At 42.6% G+C, this 24,750-nt stretch overlaps 1 protein-coding gene across 1 annotated transcript in view; it reads right to left on the bottom strand.

The window, feature by feature from the left end:
- The window catches only part of fam13c (family with sequence similarity 13 member C), a 132,054-nt gene extending 110,650 nt beyond the window's left edge, over positions 1–21,404 (bottom strand). Inside the window, exon 1 of the mRNA XM_059653152.1 lies at positions 21,381–21,404. Within this exon, the coding sequence (XP_059509135.1) occupies positions 21,381–21,389 (9 nt within the window). The 5' untranslated portion in view covers positions 21,390–21,404. The remainder of the gene's footprint in view (positions 1–21,380) is intronic.
- Positions 21,405–24,750: the final 3,346 nt, after the last annotated feature.

Genomic DNA, 24,750 nt, shown 5'->3' on the forward strand with positions numbered 1-24,750 from the left:
ACCATAATATGATAAGTTTGAATCTGCAGTTTGAGACGGAGAGGGGAGAATCAGTATTGTAGTTGAATAAAGAGAACTATGGAGCTATGAGGGAGGAGCTGCCCAAAGTTCAGTGATACAATACCCTAGCAGGGATGGCAGTGGAACAACAATGGGAGGTATTTCTGGATATAATGCAGAAGGTGCAGGATCAGTTCATACCAAAGAGGAAGAAAGATCCTAAGGGGAGGTGGGGGCAGCCGTGGCTGACGAGGGATGTTAAGGACTGTATAAAGATAAAAGAGAAGTATAACATAGCAAAGATGAGTGGAAAGCCGGAGGACTGGGAAGCTTTTAAAGAGCAACAGTGGATAACTAAAAAGGCAATACGCAGAGAAAAAATGAACTATGAAGGAAAACTGGCCAAAAATATAAAGGAGGATAGTAAAAGCTTTTTTAGGTATGTGAAAAGAAAAAAAATGGTTACAACTAAAATTGGGCCCTTGAAGTCAGAAATGGGTGAATTTATTATGGGGACCAAGGAAATGGCAGATAAGTTGAATAGGTACTTTGGATCTGTCTTCACTAGGGAAGACACAAGCAATCTCCCAGATGCAGCAGTGGCTGAAGGACCTAGGGTAATGGACGAACTGAAGGGAATTTATATTAGGCAGGAAATGGTGTTGGATAGACTGTTAGGACTGAAGGCTGATAAGTCCCCGGGACCTGATGGTCTGCATCCCAGGGTACTTAAGGAGGCAGCTCTAGAAATTGTGGACGCATTGGTAATTATTTTCCAAGGTTCTATAGATTCTGGATCAGTTCCTGCGGATTAGAGGGTGGCAAATGTTGTCCCACTTTTCAAGAAAGGAGGCAGAGAGAAAACAGGAAATTACAGACCGGTTAACCTGATGTCAGTGGTGGGAAAGATGCTGGAGTCAATTATAAAAGATGAAATTACGGCTCATTTGGATAGCAGTAACAGAATAGGTCAGAGTCAACATGGATTTACGAAGGGGAAATCGTGCTTGACTAATCTTCTGGAATTTTTTGAGGATGTATCTATGAAGATGGATAAGGGAGAGCCAGTGGATGTAGTGTACCTGGACTTTCAGAAAGCCTTTGATAAAGTCCCGCATAGGAGATTGGTGAACAAAATTAGGGCACATGGTATTGGGGGCAAAATACTGAGTTGGATTGAAAATTGGCTGGCTGACAGGAAGCAAAGAGTAGTAATAAACGGGTCCCTTTCGGAATGGCAGGCAGTGACCAGTGGGGTACCACAAGGTTCGGTGCTGGGACCGCAGCTGTTTACGATATATATTAATGATTTAGATGAAGGCATTAGAAGTAATATTAGCAAATTTGCTGATGACACAACATTGGGTGGCAGTGTGAAATGTGAGGAGGATATTATTAGAATACAGGGTGACTTGGACAGGCTTGGTGAGTGGACGGACGCATGGCAGATGCAGTTTAATGTGGATAAATGTGTGGTTATACACTTTGGTGGCAAGAACAGGAAGGCAGATTACTATCTCAATGGAGTCAAGATAGGTAAAGAGGAAGTACAACAAGATCTAGGTGTTCTTGTACATCAGTCAATGAAAGCAAGCATGCAAGTACAGCAGGCAATGAAGAAAGCTAATAGCATGCTGGCCTTCATCACAAGAGGAATTGAGTATAGGAGCAAAGAGGTCCTTCTGCAGCTGTACAGTGCCCTGGTGAGACCGCACCTGGAGTATTGTGTGCAGTTTTGGTCTCTAAATTTGAGGAAGGACATTCTTGCTATTGAGGGAGTGCAGCGTAGGTTCACAAGGTCAATTCCTGGAATGGCGGGACTATCATATGTTGAAAGATTGGAGCGACTGGGCTTGTATACTCTTGAGTTTAGAAGGATGAGAGGGGATCTGATTGAGATGTATAAGATTATTAAGGGATTGGACACTGTGGAGGCAGGAAGCATGTTTCCACTGATGGGTGAATCCAGGACCAGAGGACACAGTTTAAAAATAAGGGGTAGGCCATTTAGAACAGAGTTGAGGAAAAACACCTTCACCCAGAGAGTGGTGGATATATGGAATGCTCTGCCCCGGAAGTCAGTGGAGGCCAACTTTCTGGATGCTTTCAAGAAAGAGATGGATAGAGCTCTTAAAGATAGTGGAATCAAGGGTTATGGGGATAAGGCAGGAACAGGATACTAATTGTGGATGATCAGCCATGATCATAATGAATGGTGGTGCTGGCTTGAAGGGCCGAATGGCCTACTCCAGCACCTATTGTCTATTGTCTTTTGTCTACCCCCTGCCTGTGCTTGGTTCATATCCTTCCAAACATTTCCTAATCATGAACTTAACCAAATGTTTTTAAACATCTTAACTGTGCCCACATTCACCGCTTCCTAGGGCATAGAATAGTGGGGTTCAGAGGTGAGTGTGAACTTAGCACTGAACTGGATTTAGTTTTAGACAAGTGGAAGTTAATTGCAGATGAGGGGTGGGGGGACAGCAAATACAGATTTGCCGAAGTTGAACTTCACAGGGGATAAATATTCAGCACCCAAAGGGGTGACATGGGGTAAAGTCAAGTGACATTATAAGGCAGAGGTTAAATATATCGTTGGGTTCAACCCATGCTGAACGGTCAGAGGAAGAGAATGGAGAAAAGGCCGAGTGTGGAGTTAAAGAGTGCAATTATAAAGGTGGCTTTGATGTTGCAGATGTTAAAGTTTGTTCAGAGTCACAACACTTTCCAGTATTGACTTTAAGACAACAAGGTGTAGAGCTGGATGAACACAGCAGGACAGGCAGCATCAGAGGAGCAGGAAGGCTGACCTTTCGGGTCTGCATCCCTGCTGTGTTCATCCAGCTCTACACCTTGTTATCTCATTTTCTCCAGTACCTGCAGCTCCTGCTATCTCCAGCATTGATTTTGATGCCTATTCTTGATTCTGTGGATAGACCGTAGGGCCAGGGAGAGGAGAGCCAATGGGATGAATATGGAATGGACAGGACCAGCGCATTAAACAGCCACAGAGAGTAAAGAGGTAAATATTATGGGCCATTGAAGAGGAAAAAGAGATTGAGGGAGGGTTTGTAGGCATTTCTTCATTTATCGTCACGTGTATTTTGTTCCAAAATACAATGAAAACATTGTGTAGCGTCACCTTTCTCCAGTGCCATCTTAAAACACAGAAAAATAAATAAAAGTATAGAAAATAAAGGCAGAAGAAGAAAGAAATAGTGTTCAACTATGGTCCTTCTTGGTAAGTGCCCTGCCATGGGCCATGGGTCTGATGGCCAGGCACAAGTCCCCTTTGCTACCCCACCAGCACTGGAACAAGAGTCACCGCTTTTTAATCTCCATGAATGCCCTTGCCACTATGTGGCCTCACTGGGCCTCACCTATGCCCCCGGGTACCGCACTGGCCCAAACTCAACTCTGCCACCACCATGAGTCGGCTTTGGGCATGCCTTACCAATGCTGCTGGGTCATTAGCTGAGATGAGTTTCCTCAACCTGCTCTCAGATTGAGCTAACGTTGGCAAGTGGTCGGAAGCTGGGCTGGGAGGAGTTCAACTGCAGGGGAGGCGGATCATGTGAAATGAATTAGGTGAGCCCTGAGGCAGAGATAAAATAGGTTCTAAATGTTGTAAACATATAACTGGCAGAGCAATACTCTGGTAAAGGAGGATGAATGGATGTATTCAAAGTTAACTGTGAATTTTTATTAAATTCACGGAATGTGAGTACCATTGGCTAGACCAGCATTTACTGCCTATACCTAATTGCACTTGAGAAAGTGATGGTGAGCTGCCTTCTTGAATCACCGTAGTCCAGATCATGTAGAGACCCCCACGGAACTGTTTTGGGAGGCACTGCCAGCTTTTCATTTCATAGAATCCCTACAGATCCTTTGGTCCAACAAGTCCACACCGACCCACAGGGCATCCCACCCAGACCCATTCCCCTATAACCCACCTAAACTACACATTCCTGCACACTACGGGCAATTTCCCATGGCCAATCCACCTAACCCTCTGGGCTGTGGGAGGAAACCAAGGCACCCAGAGGAAACCCACGCAGGCATGGGAAGAATGTGCAAACTGCATACAGACAGTCGCCCCAGGGTGGAATCGAACCCAGGTCCCTGGTGCTGTGAAGCAGCAGTGCTAATCACTGAAGCAGCAGAAGTGAAGAAATGGAAACACGGTTCAGAGGCAGGATGGTGAATGGCTTGGCAGGGAACTTGCATGTGGTAGTGCTTCTGTGTGTCTGTTGCCTAGTCCTTTGAGATGGTAGTGGTCATGCTTTAGGACTGTTCTATTAAAGGAGCACTGGTGAGTATCTTGTATTGGCAGGGACCAGAAGAGGTGCTAAACCACAAGGGCCTGTGCCTTCCTGGCTTTCCAAAATGGCTGTGCTCCCGAAATGCTGCTTGGCCTGCTGTGTTCATCCAGCTTCACACTTTGTTGTCTTGGATTCTCCAGCATATGCAGTCCCCATTATCTCTGCCTCACACCCTAATATGCTTTTAACAAGTGCACTGTTAATGCTTTACTCTGAGACAAAATGCCAGTTCTTGAGAGAGAGAACTCTTTCAACAAGAGCTGGGGTCTCTGTGGCAACTTGTTTAACAGTCAGGCTGAGTTCCAGATTCTTATTGAAGGAGCCAGTACAGGCAGGATAAGCCAAATGGCCTTCTTGAGTGCCATAACACTTTCGTGATTCTGTGATTTAAATTTCCTCACCCACATAAGGCAGAGCAAAAGTTGGGGCCAAGTTTTGGGAATTTTAAAGTTTCTTATTTGCCTCTGGTACACTGTCCTCTGATATATTCCTGTGTTTTGGCATCATTTAACTTGTTTTCTTCATGTACAGGGGATAGGTTACAATTAACTCATGGACCACTGCCATTAGACCATTATTCTTTTAACTTCTTTCCTACCCTCACCTTATCATTTCTTCCACTAATTGCCAGTTGGCTAAGTTAATTACTACCATGAGTCATGTCAATCATTTTTGGACTATGAACTTCTTCATTAGATCTTTACATTTCTTAATCATTGGCTTTCTTTCATTTGTAATATCGTTGTGTCTGCTTTGACCATTGCCAACTTTATGTTTTGTTTTAGTTTGTTTGTGGAATGTGGTTAGGACAGCACTTATTGCACTATAGTAAAGTGGTGGTGAGCTGCCTTCATAAGCTATAACGGTTTTTGTGGTCTAGCCAGTAGGAAGACAATACTGGGATTTTAATCCAGTGACAATGAAATGGTAATATATTCCTAGTCAGGATATTGAGAGGCTTGAAAGAGAACCAGCAGGGGGCAGTCTTCACACCCAACTGCTGCCCCTTGTCCATCTAGATGGTGGAGGCCGCTTCTTTGAAAGGTACAGCCAGAGGAGTTTTGGCAAGTTATTGTGATGCATTTTGTGGCACCACTGTGCATTAGGGAGTGGCTATTGTAGGAGGGGCAATGTGCTTTGTTCTGGATAGTGTTGAGCTTCTGGAGCGATGTTGGAGCTGCAGGCAAGTGGGGACCCAAGATCATAAGATTGAGGAGTTACTCACCCTTGGCACCAGGATTGTGGATGTAGGGGAGAGAGGTCAGGAGAGATGATTTGTGCTGAAAGGCTATACACTTGAAAATATCCAGTGTAGAAAGACAAAAGGTTAACTTTTCCACCATCACACCATCACTACAGCATGGCATAGTCTTGAGAGTAAGTGGTCTTTGCAACTGGGAACAGAGCATGTATGAGAACAGCTTATAAAGAGAAGTAAAATGAACAGTTGAGCAACAGGAGCTGAATACCTTCAAAAGGACTTTATCGTGTTACTTGAGATTAACTGGAACGTTCTAACAAACTGAGTAAAAAATTAAGCAAATGAAGTGTCATTTCTGGAACCATCAGTGATGTGGGTATTTTGAGAGAGAGGCTTGAGATATGGAGAAAAGAGGATGTTCTGATCTGCAGTCAGGTCTCCTCAGGCTCCTGTCTCGTGTGATTGCTGGCCGTGGGCATCACAAAAGTCTCAATATGGATAACAGCGGTGAAACCAATGGGGGAGCAGTCCATGGAATTAAACCTTCCAAAAAGAAACACTGGCCCGTATCATCCAGTTGCTGCATCATCGGAGTTGGGAAGCAAGTTGGGCGATGCATATCCAGATGAACGTTTGACAGGGAACAAGATTAGGCTTCGTAGCCTGCTCTGCCATTCAATAAGGTCGTGGCTGATCTGAATTCAATCTCAACTCCATAGTCCTGCATCTCCCTGATAATCCTTCATCCCTTTGGTAATCTGCCTTAAAAATATTTCAAGGTTCGGCATCCACTGCCTTTTGAGGAAAGGAATTCCAAAGACACTCAATCCTCTGAGAAAAAAAATGTTTCCTCGTCTCTGTCTTATGTGGACAACTCTCTATTTTTCAACAGCAGGCCGAGCAGCATCTTAGGAGCTTGGCCTGCTGTGTTCATCCAGCTCCACACTTTGTTATCTTGGATTCTCCAGCATCTGCGGTTCCTATTATCTCTATTTTTAAATGATGACATCCAGTACTAGATTCTCCCAAGAGGAAACATCCAATCCACATTCACCTGGCCAAGATCCCTCAGGGTCTTATCTGTCTCCTTTAAGTCATCTCTGACTCTTCTAAACCGCAGAGGGTACTTCCCTATTCTGACTAGCCTTTCCTCGGAAGGTAATCCGCTCAGTCCACAAGTGAACGTCCTAACATACAAACTGATGTGGAAATCTCCTGGTAAGTTTAAACTTTGGGTAAACTGGTTTCCTCTTCCTGAGGCCCCACCTTCTCCACCTGCCCTGGGAAGTGCACACTTACCATGGAAGCTTTACACTGTTTAATATCAGAACCAACTTAGTGACTGACCAGCAGAACTCAACTGTGTGCCCTCCTCCCGCAGCCAGACTGGTCCCCGGGTGGACTGCACTAACATCTCCTCCCCGCCAACCCACCTCGCCAACTATCATCCCCCACCAAACAACTATCCTGCATCCCCCGTCCCTCAACTACCCGCTTCCAACCTCCTTTCCATATTCAGGATGGGATTCCCACGGGTGTCAGTTTCTGGTCTGTACGCTGGAGCAGGGCTTCAGACAGCAGCAGGCTCCTGCCGGAGCCCAGTGGAAATTGTCCCCGGATCTCAGGCATTTCTTGGAGTAGGGAGGAAAGTGCATGAGGTCAATGATCAACCCATTTAGCCAGGCCCAGACAGGACCTAGCTCCTACTACCAGCTCCTCTGGCCTGGCCATGCAGGGAGACCTTTATGGTTCATGGCAAAAATTACAGACACACAATCATAACTTGGTCAGGTCATAGATTGGCTGCAAATTAAAATTGTGATTGATCAGGCCTTGCTACAATTGACATGGGTACATCTCCCCAGTACAGCTCCTTCACTCAATGAATGGTAAAAGGAAATGGAGACTAGCCAAAGAAGACCGGGCAATGTTGGTGTTATTTAAGGAGCAGCTTCAAGAGCAGAACACCCCTTAAGCTGGAATGAAGGAGTTTGTGAGGCAGCAAGGCCAGAGGCCTATTCTTGCTGACCCTTCAGGTTCAGAGGAACCAACTCTCTCACAGTGAGGACTCACACAGTCTGACATAGGGCATGGCATTCACTTGGTTCGAAGCAGATGATGATGAGTTGCAGAAGGACCAGCAGCCCTTCCACTCTGAAGCTCCTCTGCACCCTCCACGTGACTTTGTTTAAACATCCTCTTTAAATTCAAACTTGTTGCACATTTCCTGTTTCCACTACTTCACCTTCGTGATCTACAGCACATAAGTTTCTGAACTCTGGAAGGACCTCCAACATTCTCTTCCTCCTCCTTCAACACTTTGCTTTTTTAACCCCTCCTGATACCTCTTTCACAGGCTCAGAGCCAAACATCACCGTTTAGTGCTCGGAATGGGCTAGCTGCTTTGTTGCTAGGTTATTAATCCAGAGACACCTGGTAATGCTCCAGGGACTTGGGTTCAAATCCCACCATGATATATGATGGAATTTGAATTCAATAATAATCTGGAAATGAGAGTCTGACGATGACAATAAAACCATTCCTGACTGTCAGGAGAAAACCCCATCTGGTTCATTAATGTCTTCAGGGCAGAAAACTGTCGCCCTTACACTGATCTGGCCTACTCCAGACCCACAGCAATGAGGTTGATTGAGATGGACAACAAATGTTGGTCCAGCCAATGATACCCACATCAATGAATGAAGGAAAAATCTGAGAATGCTTCTGTGGAGCGCCTTGGGACATTAGCCATGTTAAAGGGGCTATACAACTGTAAATTGATGCTTTAAGTTCCCCAAATTTTGAACGTGTTTGCAATCACCATTTAAACAGCATTTAAACACCATCTGTCCATTTAAACAGATAAAATCAGAGACATATGGGGACATGAGGTATTTGATAATCACCTCTGACAGATCCTCCTTTATCACCACATTTCTTTCTTCCATCACTGAGAATCGCCTTGCCATGTTTTCTACAGGGTTGCTCTATAAATCCAAACCATTATACTCGCGCCGTTTTATTGACTTTTTAAGTTTAAGTTCCAAAAAGGCCAGAGAGGACGAGCATGGGCACTTTGTCCGTTGCAGGGAGTATATCTCTATTGATTGCGCCATCTTGGATTGAGACAAAGCATTCTTTAATAAGAAAGGGAGCTAACAATGTTTGACCACAAATGATTCATGTAGCTGCAAAGCGTTGAATTGAGAGTACAGGCCTAAAAGTCACAAGTATATAATTAACCAACTTCAAGCTGGACTTAAAGTAAGAGAGAAGATGTTTCAGAGTGCTGATCTTACAAGCTAAACTCCCTAATAACATAATGCATGTGTTCTCAATTAGCACCTTGTAATTAAGTGTTACTCTAATGTCCGTTTCAACAGATAAACTCAGAGACATACGGGAACACGAGCTACATGATCATTTGTGTTGATGTATAGTAAGTTACTGAGTTTGTAGTAATGGAACTTGGACAAATTTTGTCTCATGCTAACCTTTCTTCTGCAATCAAAACCAATTTAACACAAAGGTCATGTTGATGTTTTTGGCTTGTTTAGGATTTGTTATTAACTTAGAGGTTTACAACTCTCTGCCAGCCAACAAAGATCTGACTACACTAATCCTACCTCCCAGCTTCTGGACCACAGCCATGGAGGCAATAGCAATGCAGGTGAATATATAAATACTGTTGTAATGTTCACCAGGTTTCTGATAGGATGAGGTTATCTTCCAGACCATAATTGTTTACAGTGGCATTGTCACACAGAAAAACATCCACACAATTAGTTACATTTATATGGGAACTTATCATATCTCATGGATGCAGCTATTGTTATTACTGGTGAGCCAACGTGCACCCAGCAAACTCCCACAAACAGTCGCTGATTCAGGTGATGAATAATCAACATTGGTCAGCACATGGAGGAACTTCTGCTGTTCTTCAAAGGCATATGGGAGTTTTGGCAGCTATCTAGCAAGGAACAGAATGTGAGACATTGTTATGAGTGACTCAGCAACTCCAATGCTGAGTCCTGTCGAAGTTTTAGTTTAGTCTAGTTGAGTACACTCAGTGAGAAAGAGGGAAAGTGGACACAAAAAAAGGGCCAGGTCATTTGTGAACTTCCAGGCAATGGTACCTGAGCAGTCAAAGATGAATCCATTTGTCAACAAATTCATTGCAGATAAGATGCCAAATTTGGGGAAGAATATACTAAAATCAGTGTTAACATGCAGCTGAGGAAGCTGACAGTTATTCAAAGTTAAAAGCATCTCTGGGGCTTGAGATAACATTCATGATGGAACAGACTCGATGGGCTGAACAGCCTAATACTGCTCCTTTATGGTACAGTTAACAAATATGCATTGCCTAATGGTTTTCAGCCATAGCCAAACAATTATGTTTGCAAACTAATCTTTGCTTTCTGGGAAGTGCCTGTGATATTTGTGCCTTAACGGAAATGTTGACCTGGTCTCAGCCAACTGGGTAACTGACACATTTGGAAACCTATCACCATGGCTCTCCCATTTACTCCAGGACCAGACAAGTTGGATGATTGCCTCCTCAAAGGGATGGGTTGTAGTTGACAATTCCAAATCTGACTGTAAAAACTCCTCTTCCTCCAGAAATGAATGAATGGATGATTTATTGTCACTTATCTTGGGAGCTAGAGTGAAAACTGCTCTGTTGCCACAATCCAGTGCCATTTTGAGGTACAAAAGAATTAAAAGAAAGTACTCATCTTCATCCTCTGTGATCTCAAACATGGTTCCAGGACCTCTGTTAGGACCCAGTCTGGGCCTACCACAGCCAGAAGTCCCCAGTCTGCCATCACTGCAGCGGAAACCTCACGCCGATTCCAGGAGCCCATTCATCAGGCCTACAAAGCCAGCAGTCTCCTCCCCACTCACGTTATTCCAGCCTCCTCGTGGCATCGGGAAGATGAAGAAAAGAAGAATGTAAAGAGAAAAGGACAAAAAAGAGAGAGAAAAAGAAAAGTGGACAGCCTGGAGCAGACAGGCCTGCTGCACCGATGCTGCCGTCTTGAATAGACGGGCCTGGTCTCTCCTCTGCACTGATGGAGGAGCATGTGATGTGCGTATCTGAAAAGGTGCACAGTCAGGTGGATATCCATATGCCCTGTTGACAGTTCTAATGTTTGAACTGCACTACCTGTTAACAATCTGCTCAGGCTGCTCACACTGACAGTAGAAGCAATACACTGCATGCCAGAGCTGTTAAATAAAGTACATACAACAGGAGCATAGCAGCAGGAGACCAAGAGACTAGGGAGAATGGAATAGGTGTTGAAGGAAGCAACACTGATGAGTCAGGCACTGACTAAGTAAACTTTGCTCTTAAGTTTGCCTCAACAGCTCGATTACATTTTAAGATTTTACATGATTCTCATGTTTCTATTCATGGCTCTTCCTCTAGTGCTCGGAACGTGTACCGTTTAGCTCAACAAAGCTCTCACCTTTTTGCTACAATGTTAAAGTGCTTGCTCAAGAATCTGTGAGAAGTTACAGAGAGCTGTGAACACAGCCCAGTCCATCACCCAAGCCGGCTTTCCATCCGTTGACTCCATCTGCACTTCTCACTGCCTCAGAAAAGCAGCTAACATAGTCAAAGACCCCTCCCACCCCAGTTATAATCTCTTCCAGCTTCCATCAGGCAGAAGCTACAAAAGCTAAAACACACGTGCCAACAGATTCAAGAGCAGCTTTTTCTCTGCTGTTATTACACTTCTGAATGGACCTCTCCAATTTTAAATTTAATATTGGTCTCACTCTCTGTGCACCTTCTCTGCCGCTGTGGCATTGTATTCCTCGCTCTGTTCTATTACCCAAATGCACTTTGTATGGTATGATCTGCCTGTATTGCACATAAAACAAAAAAAATTTTTCACTGTACCTAAGTACGTGTGACAATAATAAATCAAGTTAAAATTTTTAAAAATTAATTGCGGGATTGATAAACCCATTGCCAGAATGTAGCCAAGGGCCTTTCTCTGCTTGCAGTCACCAGATGCTAAATATCACATTCTAATCCAGTTTTACTTCCAGAGCACATCAGCCTGACTGGGTTCCCAAGCTCTTTGAACATATGTAAACATGGGAAAGTCATGTGAATATCAACACAAAACATGATTAGCTAGGACCGTAATTGCAGCAAACAGGCATTTGTTACAAAATTACAAACTCTAAACCAGAGGTTGCATGGAAATTAATGAGTATACATGCAATCTCCAAAAAAATTATCCAATCAAATCCACCAGGTTAATCAGGGATAACCTATCAAGAAAACCCACCTTTCATTGCAGGGAAAAAGTTAGAAAAACGACTTTGATCGGCATTAAATTCTTTGTGGGTTGTGAAATGTTCTCGAACAATATTGCTTTGATGCGACAGTTTGTGGGGGTTCTGGGAGTCACAAGTCCATGACAAAAGCCCGGCAAAACATGAAAAAGTTGATAAATCCTTTGGATCTGGGAATTTGCATTGTGTGACACTTCAATGCCTACTGACCAAAAGGTTACTGCAGCATGTGGCAAGAACATGCACAATCCAAATTCACATCAAAGCCCAAGCTGTTAAACCAGACAAGGTGACCTAGACCTTGGGTGTGTTCAGTTCCTCGGCTGATGCACAATCTACACTTGTGCTGGTAGCACGTACACTAGTAAGGGAGCCAGCCTCGTTTTAAGCACCAGGAATTTTAGCTTCATAACAAAAACATACAAACAAAAGCAGGCACTCAGGTTTAATACCTATTGTTTGGAGAAACACATTAGACAGTGTGCACTGTGACCTCTGTTGTTGTCACTTTAGGCAGAAGGTATTAAAGTTTGCATCATGGGCAAACCGTTATGTTTGTATCAGGTATTCACTTTCAATGGCAAAAGCAACTCTCTTACTTTAAAGAGGTCCTGTTAAATCATCTTATTTCAAAAGAATGTGCAAATGAAAGGTTTTTTTGAGGTATTTGTTTGAGCTGGACAATATGCTGTCTCACGACAGTAGCTGTAGTATTAATAAATATTGTGAGGGTGTGTTACACACAGCACAATTTTCCACTGCCTGAAGTGGTGAGGATACAAATGAGTCTGATGACTTAATCACATAAGAGTCCAAGGATTAGATTCTTGAGACAAATCTTGAGACATATGTTTGCAAATGCTTCCTCCTTCCGATGAGGTCTCATAGGAAAGTTGAAAAATGTGCATTTGGGCCGTGTTGATTTCTCAACAAGTCAAAATTAACCTCCCTTTCTCAACCACCCCTGAACAGAAACCCAACTGCATCATCTAAAGACAAGGAACGACAGACGCTGGAAATCTGAAACAAAAGCAGAAAGTGTTGGAGAAACTCAGCAGGTCTGGCAGCTGCTGTGGAGAGAAAGCAGAGAGAATGTTTCGGGTCTAGTGAGCCTGCTGAAGATTTCTCCAGCAGTTGAGTATTCTGCTACATGTCTCCAGTCCCGGTGAGTACAGTGTCTTGACAGAGCTTCGCTATCTTCTTCCCATCATTGTGGCAGGGAGTGTTCCAACTGCAGGAGCTCCCTCTGAGTTGACTGGGGCGCCATGCTTCCTTGTTACATTACTGCTTGGCAATGGGCAATAGTGGCAGGCAGAGTCAGCCAGCAGCTTTTCGCTCCATACATGGCATTAGAGGACAGAAGAAAAGGTAGGCAAGCTTGTAACTTTTTGAGACAGCAAAGAGGGAGGTGTGAAAGGAGGGATTACGAGTTGCTGAGTGGCAGAATGCCACATCAGTGTCAGAGCGGGTTCATTTACCAACCACTTTTGCAGCAAGCACATTTATCGTGCTTGAACATCATGGCAATGTCTAAAAGGGGAAAGAGGAGGTACGCTTCACGGGGCAAAGGTGGATGCCAGCGCTGTCAGGTGGTAATGGAAGTCAGTCCAGAGGCTGAGACATTTCTCATCCGGGAGATCAGCTACAGTCACTCGAGCATTAGGGCCAATGCAAGTCTAGGGATTAGGCCCTGGTCAGTTCTGGCAATCAAGCAAAGTAATTCTGGGCCTTGCTGCTTTGCCAATTAGGGTTTTTTTACAAAACCAATGTGGGCAATGGGCAGCAGTGGCTTAGCGGGTGACGGTCAGACATAATCCTGTCATGTATGGGTTTCAGGACCCTGGAGCAACCAAGAGATGATGTCATAGAGCTGTACTACACAACTTATGAAGACCCACTCAGGAGTTTAAGAACACATGGATATGAATATAAAATGAAAGTTGATTAGTTTTTACTGGCTGTAACTAGAAGACTAGATTCTGTGATTGTCATGTGCTACAGACTTAGTCTTTAATGAAGTATTACTTTGAAATTTCTTCTATTCGATCATATCACGAGGGAGATCATCAATTTTTGCCCATCCCTGATTGCCCAGAGGGCAGTTGTAGAGTCAATCACGTTGCTGTTGGTCTGGAGTCACATATAAACCAGACCAAGTAGAGATGGCAGTTTCCTTCCTTAAACGACATTAGTGTGCTAGATGGGTTTTTCCAATAATCAACAATGGTTTTATGGTGATTATTAGACTCTTATTTCCAGATTATTATTAAATTCAAATTCAACTATCTGCCACGTCAGGATCCAAACCCAGGTTCTCAATGTAGCCAGGGGTCTTTCTCTGCTTGCACATACTAAATATCACATTCTAATCCAGTTTTACTTTCAGAAACAGAGCACATCAGCCTGACTGGGCGCCCAAGCTCTTTGAACATATGTAAACATTGGAAAGTCATGTGAATATCACCACAAAACATGATTAGCTAGGACTGTAAATGCAGCAAACAGGCATTTGTTATGAAAATACAAACTGTAAACCACAAGTTGCATGGGAATTAATGAGTATACATCCAATCTCCAAAAATTTAGTCCACAAGCCAACTGTTCCCCTGCTCTCCATTTCCTGTTCCTCAGTTAGCTTCTGATCCATGCTGCCGCTGCTTTTTTTAGTTCATGCACTGATAAGGCTATTCTGTGGCACTTAATGAAACCTCTTTAGGAAGTCCATACACACATCAACTACGTTACCCTCATCAACCCTCTCACTAAAAAAGCCCACCAAACTGGACATGCTCTTAGACATAAATTCATGCTGGCTTTCCTTCATTAATCCTTGGTGTCCACCACAGTTAAAATTATTGGCCTGTTATCATTCGGCTTATTCTTATCTTTCCTCATAAAAGGGTATATATTTTACAATTCTGCGGTCTGGTATCTCAGGATTGAATTTCTTGCCATTAGATTGGCCTGTTTTTTCAAGTCTTAATGGATGTTCGAGATAACAAGGTGTAGAGCTGGATAAACACAGCAGGCCAAGCAGCATCATAGGAGCAGGAAAGCTAATCTTTCGGGTCTGGATCCTTCTCCTCTTCTCCTCTGATGCTGCTTGGCCTGCTGTGATCATCCAACTCTACACCTTGTTACCTCAGATTCTCCAGCATCCGCTGTTCCGACTATCTCTTAATAACTATTTATCCAGTTTAGCAGCAGTTTGGCAATTTTCCAGAAATTGGCCATTAGCTTTAGCAACTCCAAACACACCTGAGCTCCACCATTGCACAAAGTAAAACTGTGTATTTCTGTCTTTAAAAGAAACTTGGCTTCCCTAATTGCTGCTCTGAATGCACCCTTAAGCTGGGAAGGAACAAAATCATGCTGTAAATTTCAAATCATCTGGCGGGTCATTGGAGAACCTCATTTTACTTCATTGAAGTTACCATGGCAATCTTTTAGATGTTTCGATATTCCCACCCTCGCTTACACTTCTTTTCCTTTTGCTTTAACAACTCTCCTTTATTTTATATATACTTTTCCTTTTTAAGCTTAGCTTTGCTTTGCCAGTTCTCCTCGCCTTCTCTACAGTTGAACTGTTTTCTTTTATCTTCTGCTGCTGACAGTGGACTTTCCTTCCATTCTATTCTCCTTAATGAACTCATTTGGCTCATTAATGAACCGTTTTAACTTCCTAAGCCAAAGACAACCTGCTGCTCCCACCTGCTCAGTAAAACCACTTGCCATTGTTCGCCCCATTGGAAACCCCATACCCAGCCTCGGTCAATATTTCAACTCTCAATCCTTCGCCAGACAGTGGGCTGTCTCTGGATCTGAGATGGATGTCAACCTACACTATAATAGTTAATTTGTTGGACCAATTTAGTGTGGTGTTGCTGACAGCCTTCTCACAGAGAAACAGAAGTGCTCCTTTGTTTCAGCCCAGCGCAATATATCTTGGGTTTGTTACCCCAAGAGCACCAAACGTTGGCCCACTCTCAACCAAACCACAAAAGAAAACCTGAACTATTAATCCAGAGGGTGAGACTAATCCTCCAGGGGCCTGGATTAAAACAAACTGTGCAGTTTGGTGGAACTTAAATTATATTAAAAAAACTACAGAATTGAGAGCAAATCTTGAGCTTGACGCTACTGCTGAAATAACCCATTTGTTTCATTAATATCATTTAGAGAAGGAAATCCGCTCTCTGAGGGTAGTCAATCTGTGGAATAATTTACCACAGAGGGCTATTGAAATTGGCTCATTAAGTATATTTGAGGCTGAGATAGACAGATTTTTAAATAGTAAGGGGATCGAGGGATATGGGGAAAAGGGCAGGAAAGTGAAATCAGGGTTAGCAGATAAACCATGAGCTCATTGAAGGGCAGAGCAGACTTGATAGGCGGAATGGCCTGGTTCTGCTCCTGTGTTTCATGTTCTTAATGAAATTTGCCATCCTTGCCAGAGCAGAAACAGAAATGGTTGGAGAAACTCAGTACCTGAGGGGAGGCAACTGAGTTAACATTTTGAGTCTGATGACCCTTCACCAGAACTATCCTAACCTTGTCTGGTCTACATGCAGCTCCAGATCCAGAATAGTGTGGTTGTCTCTTAGATGCCCTCTGAAATGGCTTAGCAAACCAATGTCAGTTTGGGATAGGTAATAAATACTGGCCAAATAACACACATGAAAGACTAACAAAAACGTCCACATGAGCAGGCAAAGAGCCAATGCAGTGCAGCAGATACATCTTGGTAGTCTTGACTGTTCCTTCCAATAAAACACACCATTCCCAAATTCATCAGGCCAATGGGCCAGAAAATGCACAAGTTTTACAATGGGCGAGGGATCCCACTCACTGTCACCAAACTTGAAAAATAACACTTGGGGCTTGGTGTTATTGTCATATTAGTGTTTGGGAATTATGTGGACAGCAAACCAGATAACAACCTGAAGAACAGACAGATGCTGAGACCCACATTGTGGGATAACACATGGTTGACCCCAATAAAAACACAGTACTGTGGATGGTGGAAATCTGAAATAATAAGTGATGGAGAAAGTCAGCAGGTTTGGCAGCATCTGTGGAGAGAGAACAGAATTAACATTTCCAGTCCAGTCTGGCTCTTCTTCAGCAATAAGCCCTTACTGTGGCCAAACAACGGAGCTATTCAGCTCTGAAGATAGGTTTTACTGGGCTTGAAACGTTAACTCTGTTTCCCTCTCCACAGATCCTGCTGGGTCTGCAGAGTTTCTCCAGCCCTGACTGTTTTTGTTAGATAGTTGCCTCTGTCTGCCCTGCTGAACTGACATTTTCAAAGTGGACGTCAGATGTTGCTGTCATATCAGTTTTTATATTGTTACAAATAGCTGAAACTGGTCGAATGTTTCCTAGTTGCATAGACTACATTATTTAGGATGTAATTGCTTCAGCCCAGCTACCAGTTTACCATGTACACACTTCAACTACCGTTGAGTTGACAAAAGTTGCTATGGTTACACAGTCACAGACAAAGACTTCGATGTTCAAAGTCCAGACTGTGTAAAGTCCTGCAGCATGCATGCACAGATATGGCTCAGTATGGCGGGTGAAGTCAAAAGAAGAGAGGTTTTGCTACAGCCACAATCGAATGGATTCCAGACAAAATCCTGATGGGGAAGTTAAATCTTTCTACGGGCTACTGTTCCCCACAGAGCCACTGCAACTTTCAAACAGAAACCAATCAATTCCAGTTTCCAAAATCATTGCATTGGACTCTTCCAGTAATCTCTGTATGTCCAGCCTTTCTTGAAATCAAGCTCTAGATGATGGGATACCAACTCAGGAGAACAGATGGCTTCAACAAACTCTGCAATTCAGTGTCGGTGGGGATTTGAGTAAATTCAACAATGACATCACGCTAATCTTCTAAATCAGGGCTGTGCAATGTCCCAGAATATTCCACCCTCTGGAGTATTCGAAGTTCTGATGTTTACCACATGATTAGGGATGTTGCAGGTTCTGATATCCTCCCATATTTGAGACACAGAACATTCTAAGACTTCTGAGAAAGGGTGACTGGACCCAAAATATTAACTCTGAATTTCTTCTTCACAGATGCCGCCGGAAATGCTGAGCATTTCCAGCAAGTTCTGTTTTTCGGTCGTGATTTGTAGCTCCCGCAGTTCTTTCGGTTTTTAGTTTAATATCCATGCTGGCTAAGAATAATGGGGTTTTTATTGTTTTCCCATATTACGGGCTGTGGGATGCACTTTTGCGACAAGATTAGCACGACCTTTAATCTGTGGTTGGTTACAACTGCTCCAGGACTTTTGAGGTCAGTTGGAGAATGTGTTCCATTCATAAATGTTAGTAGTAAGCACCAGAACTTGCTGAAAAATGGAAACATTTGTCAACGAAGCATATTTTTTCGACATTTACATATTGGCATTGAGTTTGGAATTTTGTCAACGATGCAAAAATGAATAGAAGGTTCCTCAAGCGAGGGCTATGCGCATGCCCAGTACTGAGCCCTATTGCAGATGAAATCAGCAGAGAACAGAAAGGAGTTAATGTAGAAGGTTAATGTTGGATACAGTATAACCAATGTCTGAATGTCAGAAAATAATGATTCACACTTGAAATGTCAAACATTTCCAGTGTAAGAGTTCCCTGCTGGATAAGAAGTGTATTGAGTTTCACATCACATTGCTCCAGAAACCTAGGGCAAACACAGTGAAAGGCCTGGCTGAGAAACAGGAGGGCAGCTCAGGGGATGGAAAGTAAAAACATTAACTTGGCTGTAAATCACACTTGCAAAAGTTTTACAATCCAATGCAGTTGCTACATTCCACGCTCATTCTTTCTATATTCCAGAGACTAGCTGGCACCATTACAAAAAAAAGAACAACTGTGCAAGAATTAAAATATTAAAGTTAAAACGGCCACTTGATACGACTCCTTTGTTAAAGGTGAGGGTTATATTTTTATTCACATTGCAAACCAATTGTCAGCAGTCGTTTATGAATGCCATAATAGGAGTCTGCACAGGACAGCTGAGAATTTAGTGTCACTTTAGAGGGGCCAATACAATATGGCTGCTCTTTACGACAAGTAAAATAAGCCAACAGTGCGTAAGACACAAATGAACTGGCTTGTGGAAGACCTGTTACCTTTTTTTTGCACACATTCATGTGAAAGCATGCAGACCTCCTTTAAAACGTTGCTGTTTGCATGGACTCCATCCCCATGCGTTCTGCTGACCATGAGGTCCATACATTGAGGGTGTGTACTGCCATCTTCTGGTCGGTTCTCCTTCGCAAGACTTCTTTGAGTGTGCTGTATCACACAGTCTCTGCCTTACGTAACAGTCATGACAGTCTGACCTCCAGGAGTTCTAATAAACTCTTTGATTGACATACTAAGGTGCAGAATATGTTGCACAGCTCTCTAGAGCAGCTCTTCCATTCCTCTCTCCTCAGAGTCTGTCTTCGACAGAATTAAATCATGTGTGTCATCATTATTAACATATTCATTCTCATTACATATCCTGTAATGAATCATCCGTGGGCATCCATCCTTCTGAGTAGATAGGGCATACCAACCCACAAGGCCATCAGCATTGGCAAAACTTGGGGGCGGATAGCAAAGAACTGAATGAACTACTCATGAAACCACATAAATAAACTAACAGGCATCACCAGTGAGAACGAAACATCTGGATTTACTGATATGCATGGTCACCTAATAACATACATAGACATTTCAATGCAGTCATACAACCCCCATAGTGTGGGAACAGGCCAGTTGGCCCTTCAAGTCCACAGCGACCCTTCTGATGAACATCCTACCCTGACCCACCCCCCTACTCTATCTGTGTAACCCTACTTTTCCTATGGCTAATCCACCTAGCCTGCACATCCCGGGACAATGCAGCATTGCCAATTCACCTAACCTGCATACCTTTGGACTGTGGGAGAAAACACAGGAAGAATGTGCAAACTTCAGAACTGAACCTGTGTCCCTGGCACTGTGAGGCAGCAGTGCTAACCCCTGAGCCACCATGCCACCCCAACAGTCTTCAACAAAACTTTACATATTCCTCATTCAGTTCATGCAATTTTAAGGATATATACATCTCCATAGTGATTGCATAACCGTGAACCAGAAATTCATATCATTCATATTTTAATTGAGCTCACCCTATCATAATGGCGACTAATTGTGTGCATTGCATTTCAAATGATCTAATAGCTGCTGCAAAAACATGTTGCATTACATCATGAGAACCATTTCATATACCATAATGTGCATTTCTTCTACCTTCTTCACTGTAAATCTCCTATGAAAGGTATAGAACAATGAGAGTGTACAATCCGTATTATCATATACTCCTTTTACACATAAAATAAAACTATATATAGATGCAGAAGTTTGATTCAAACAGTAAGGGGTCACTTTTGTGGATTATAAACTGAAATGCCAGAATTGACGTACCACAAGCAGCTTGCAACTTGAAAATCAAGTGCTATACATACTGTTGAGCTGTACAATACCATGCTTTTCTCTTGTCACATTAAGAGAGAGAATGTGAGACTGAACAGCATTGTGGGTCTTTTGAGTTAAGGAAATTCTGCCTGGCAACAGCCCTCTGACTGTTGAGTTGCAGTGCATTCCAAAATGCCGAGAGCAGGAGAGTTGAAAACAACATCCATTGCCTGTAGATCAAAAGCATCCATCTACATCTCTCTCTGTGTTAGAAAAATAAAGAAAGTCAAGAAAGTCTTAAAGAAAGAACTTATACAAGAAAAATACCAAATTAACCTGATCAACCATCAAATCAAAGAATATCCATCATTTACACTTTATCATAATTGCTAAAACCTAAAGGACGGTGACAAAAATAACATCACACTTTGTCTTCTAGACTTTTGATCTTTAGAAATTTGTTTACCCTGCCTAAATTCTTTCCCTATCTATAGAGCATGTATTAAACTGTTTGTCTTTTCTTTTTCTTAATTGTGATTGTGTGTGTTCTTGGGGCATTTCAAGGATTATAGTTGAAGATGCATAAATTAGGATTCTTTCTTTTTCCTGCTCTTATCAAAGTTAGGTGTTACACTAAACAGTCATTTTTACTGTTAATGAAGATCTTGGTGTGAAATGCTTCCATCCTGAGGAACAGTCAGTCAGGTAAGTTGGTCACCTTGGTGGTCTCATTGGGATTTTAAACATTTAGCAATGGTGTACGTAACAGTGGTGCCTGGTTATCAGTGCGTTCTTCACAATTATGTTGAGACAAAAGTCGTACACAATATATTCACTTGCAAAAAGCTAATTGGAAGGTTTGCTTTGAATAATTAATAATCTTACACCAGTCCTGAGTGTGAGAGGTGGGGGCTGTCCTGGAAATGTTATTACTATCTAACTGAAGAAATAATCTACCAAAAGACTGTACTGGTAGAACAAAGAACAAAGTACAATACAGCACAGAAAATAGGCCCTTCAGCCCTCCCAGCCTGCACCAACACATTACGCCGTTCCAAAATAAAACTGTCTTCACTTACATGATCCATATCCCTCTATTCTCTTTCTGTTCATGTATTCATCTAGGTGTTTCTTAAATGCTGCTACTGTGTCTGCTTCCACCACCTCCTCTGACAGTGTGTTCTGGGCATTCACCACACTTGATGTGGGAAAATTTGCCTTGCGCATCTCTTTTAAATATCCCCCTCGCACCTTGAATCTGTGTCCCCTAGTAATTGACCCCTCCACCCTGGAGAAAGCCTCACACTTTCCATCTACCCACGCCTTTCACAATCTTATAAACTGCTATCAGGTCGCCCTTCAACCTCCTGCATTCTAGTGATTATTCTTACTGGCCCTCAACAGCTGTAGTTAGTTTCTGCATTTGGTATAAAACCTGGAGTTTCATAACCTTGTTTTTAGTGACCACCAGAAACATGGGTTCTGACAACTTGAAACATTAGCTCAGTGCCTCTCTCTCTGTACAGCTGCTGGCTGTCCTGTGGTTTATTTCCAGTATTTTCTGTTTTTATTATGGACTTCTAGCACACGCAGTAATGTGCTTTTGTAAAGTAGCGACAGTTCTAGTTCAGCATTTTTAAAAAAGTACTGGAAATATTATTTAAAATGCTGTGTCGAACATGGACATGAGCAAGATAAGCTGCAGTTGTACATAAGTAAATGTCAAAATAATTGGCAGCTTGTATTCGACATCAAACCAAATGAACTGACAACCGGAAGTGGTTTACTACTCAGTTTTTGACCTCCAGAAGGGATTGAGGAAGGAAGTCAAGTTGAAGAAATTCTTCTGATATATAGAGCAGTCAGAAGAAGTACAGTATAAGCTACGAGGTTAGGAGGAGTTACCTTGAAATGCTGGTCAACCCTACATAAATGGAATTATGTGGGGTAGTTTTTTTTTTAACCAAAACAGAGAGCCTGTTGACCATAATAATCCAATGATAAATTCCAACCACGTATAATCACCTTGAAGATTTTAAAAATGTGCGAGTGCATGCGCCATCACAAAAATCAAAATGAAAAATCAAAGAAATCTCACTTTAATTAATAGTATTTTAATCTTTAAAAACAAACCCAAAGAACTGCAGATGCTGGAACAAAGAACAAAGAACGAAGAGCAACACAGCACAGGATCAGGCCCTTCAGCCCACCAAGCCTGTCCCTACACATGTTGCCCTTCCATACTAACTCTATGTTCGCTTACCAGGTCTGTATCCCTCTATTCTGTTCCTATTCATGGATTCGTCCAGGTGCTTCGTGAATGCTGCTATTGTGTCTGCATCCACCACCTGCTCTGGCAGCATGTTCCAGGCGCTCACCACCCTTTGAGTGAAAAATGTACCTCGCACATCTCTTTTAAACTCCCCCCGACCACCTGCAACTTGAATCTGTGTTCCCTGGTAATTGACGCCTCCACCCTGGGAAAAAGCTTCATAATTTCCGCTCTACCCATGCCACTCACAATCTTATACACTTCTATCAGGTCACCCCTCAACCTCCTGCTTTCAGTGAAAACAAACCCCGTCTATCCAACCCTTCCTCATAGGTAAAAACCACCAAACCAGGCAACATCCCGGCAAACTTCCTCTGTGTTAACCTTTCAGTTCCGGTGACCCTGGCTCAGAACACCCGACCCAAAATGTTACCTCTTTTCTTCTTCACAGATGCTGCCAGACTTGCCAAGCTTTTCCAGAAACTTTGTTTTTATTCTTGATTTACAGCATCCACATTTCTTTCAGTTTTTAAACTTTTTCTGTACCGTCTGCACTTCTTTCTGGTCATGTGGTGACCGGAACTGTATGCCATATTCCAAGCGTAGCCTAACTAAAGTTCTGTAACTCGCCTACCCTTATACTCAATGCCCCTTCTAATGATGGCAAGCATGCCGTAGGCCTTTTTTACTACCTTATCTACCTGTGCTGCCGTCTTCAGTGATCTGTGGACTTGCACACCTAGATCCCACTGCACATCAATACACCTATGCATTCTGCCATTCACTGTATAATTTCTACCTGTACTTGACCTTCCAAATGCATCACCTCACATTTGTCCAGATTAAACTCCATCTGCCATTTTTTTGCCCATGCCTCCAACTGATCTATATCCTGCTGTATCCTCTGACAATCCTCCTCATTATGCACAACACCACTAATCTTTGTATCATCCACAAACTTACTAATTAGACCAGCTATGTTTTCCTCCAAGTCATTTATGTAGACCATAAATAGCGGAGGTCCCAGCACTGATCCCTGTGGAATACCATGAGTCACAGCCCTTCACTCCAAAATGCATCCTTGCATCACTGTCTCTTATGACTAAGCTAGTTCTATGTCCATTGGCCAAGCCACCCCTGATACCATGTGACTTCGCCTTTTGTACCAATCTGACATAAGGGACCTTGTCAAAGTGTTTACTGAAGTCCATGGAGACAACATTAACTGTTCTTCGCTCATCAATCATCTTTGTCACCTCCCCAAAAAACTCAGTCGTTAGGGAGGCACAACCTCCCCTGTACAGAATCATGCTGTCTATCACTAATAAATCTATTTTTTGCTAAATACTTATAGATCTTGACCCTAAGAATCTTTTCCAATGACTTCCTTACACCAATGTCAGGTTTATATGCCTGTAATTTCCTGGATTATCCCTGCTACCCTAATTAAACATTGGCTACTCTCCAGTCCCCTGGGACCTCACCTGTAACCAAAGAGGGCACAAAGATGCCTGTCACTTCTCCAGCAATTTGTTCTCTTGCCTCCCTCAATATTCTGGGATAGATCCCATCAGGACCTAAGGACTTATCTACCTAAATACGTTTTAACTCACACAACACCTCTTCCTTTTTAAGGATTAGAAAATCAACACTTCCTTACCTGAGATCATCCTCCTACAATTCCTTCTCTTTGGTGAATACAGAAACAAAGTATTCACTTAGGAAATCAGAAATAAAATCAGGAATTGCTGGAAAAACTCAGCAGGTCTGGCAGCATCTGTTGAGTAAAAGCAGAGTTAACATTTCAGGTCCAGTGGTTCTTCTTCAGTTTTCTTTCTCTTCATCTAATATATTTGCATTCTTCTTTTCACTTTTAAGGGTGTTTATCATATTTTAATTTCAATTTCTTTCAGATATTACACATGTTTTAGAATGAGCTTTGAACTGATGACATTCTGAGGAAGAAATTAAATTGCTCTAACTAAGTCAAATAAGAAATTTGTAGAGTGGTTCCCATTCAAACTGCATTCATCTTCATTGAAGATACTTGTCCTTTCCTGCAGATGAGCTTGCTGTTACTCATATTACAAAAGAAGTGTTTAAGTTTAGTGAGTGCTATCAAACCATTAGCAAAATCAACGCATTGAAAGCTGTACTTTCACTCTTCATTAATTTAT

This window comes from Stegostoma tigrinum, chromosome 20 (assembly GCF_030684315.1).
Source record: "Stegostoma tigrinum isolate sSteTig4 chromosome 20, sSteTig4.hap1, whole genome shotgun sequence".
In the NCBI taxonomy this organism is placed as follows: domain Eukaryota; kingdom Metazoa; phylum Chordata; class Chondrichthyes; order Orectolobiformes; family Stegostomatidae; genus Stegostoma; species Stegostoma tigrinum.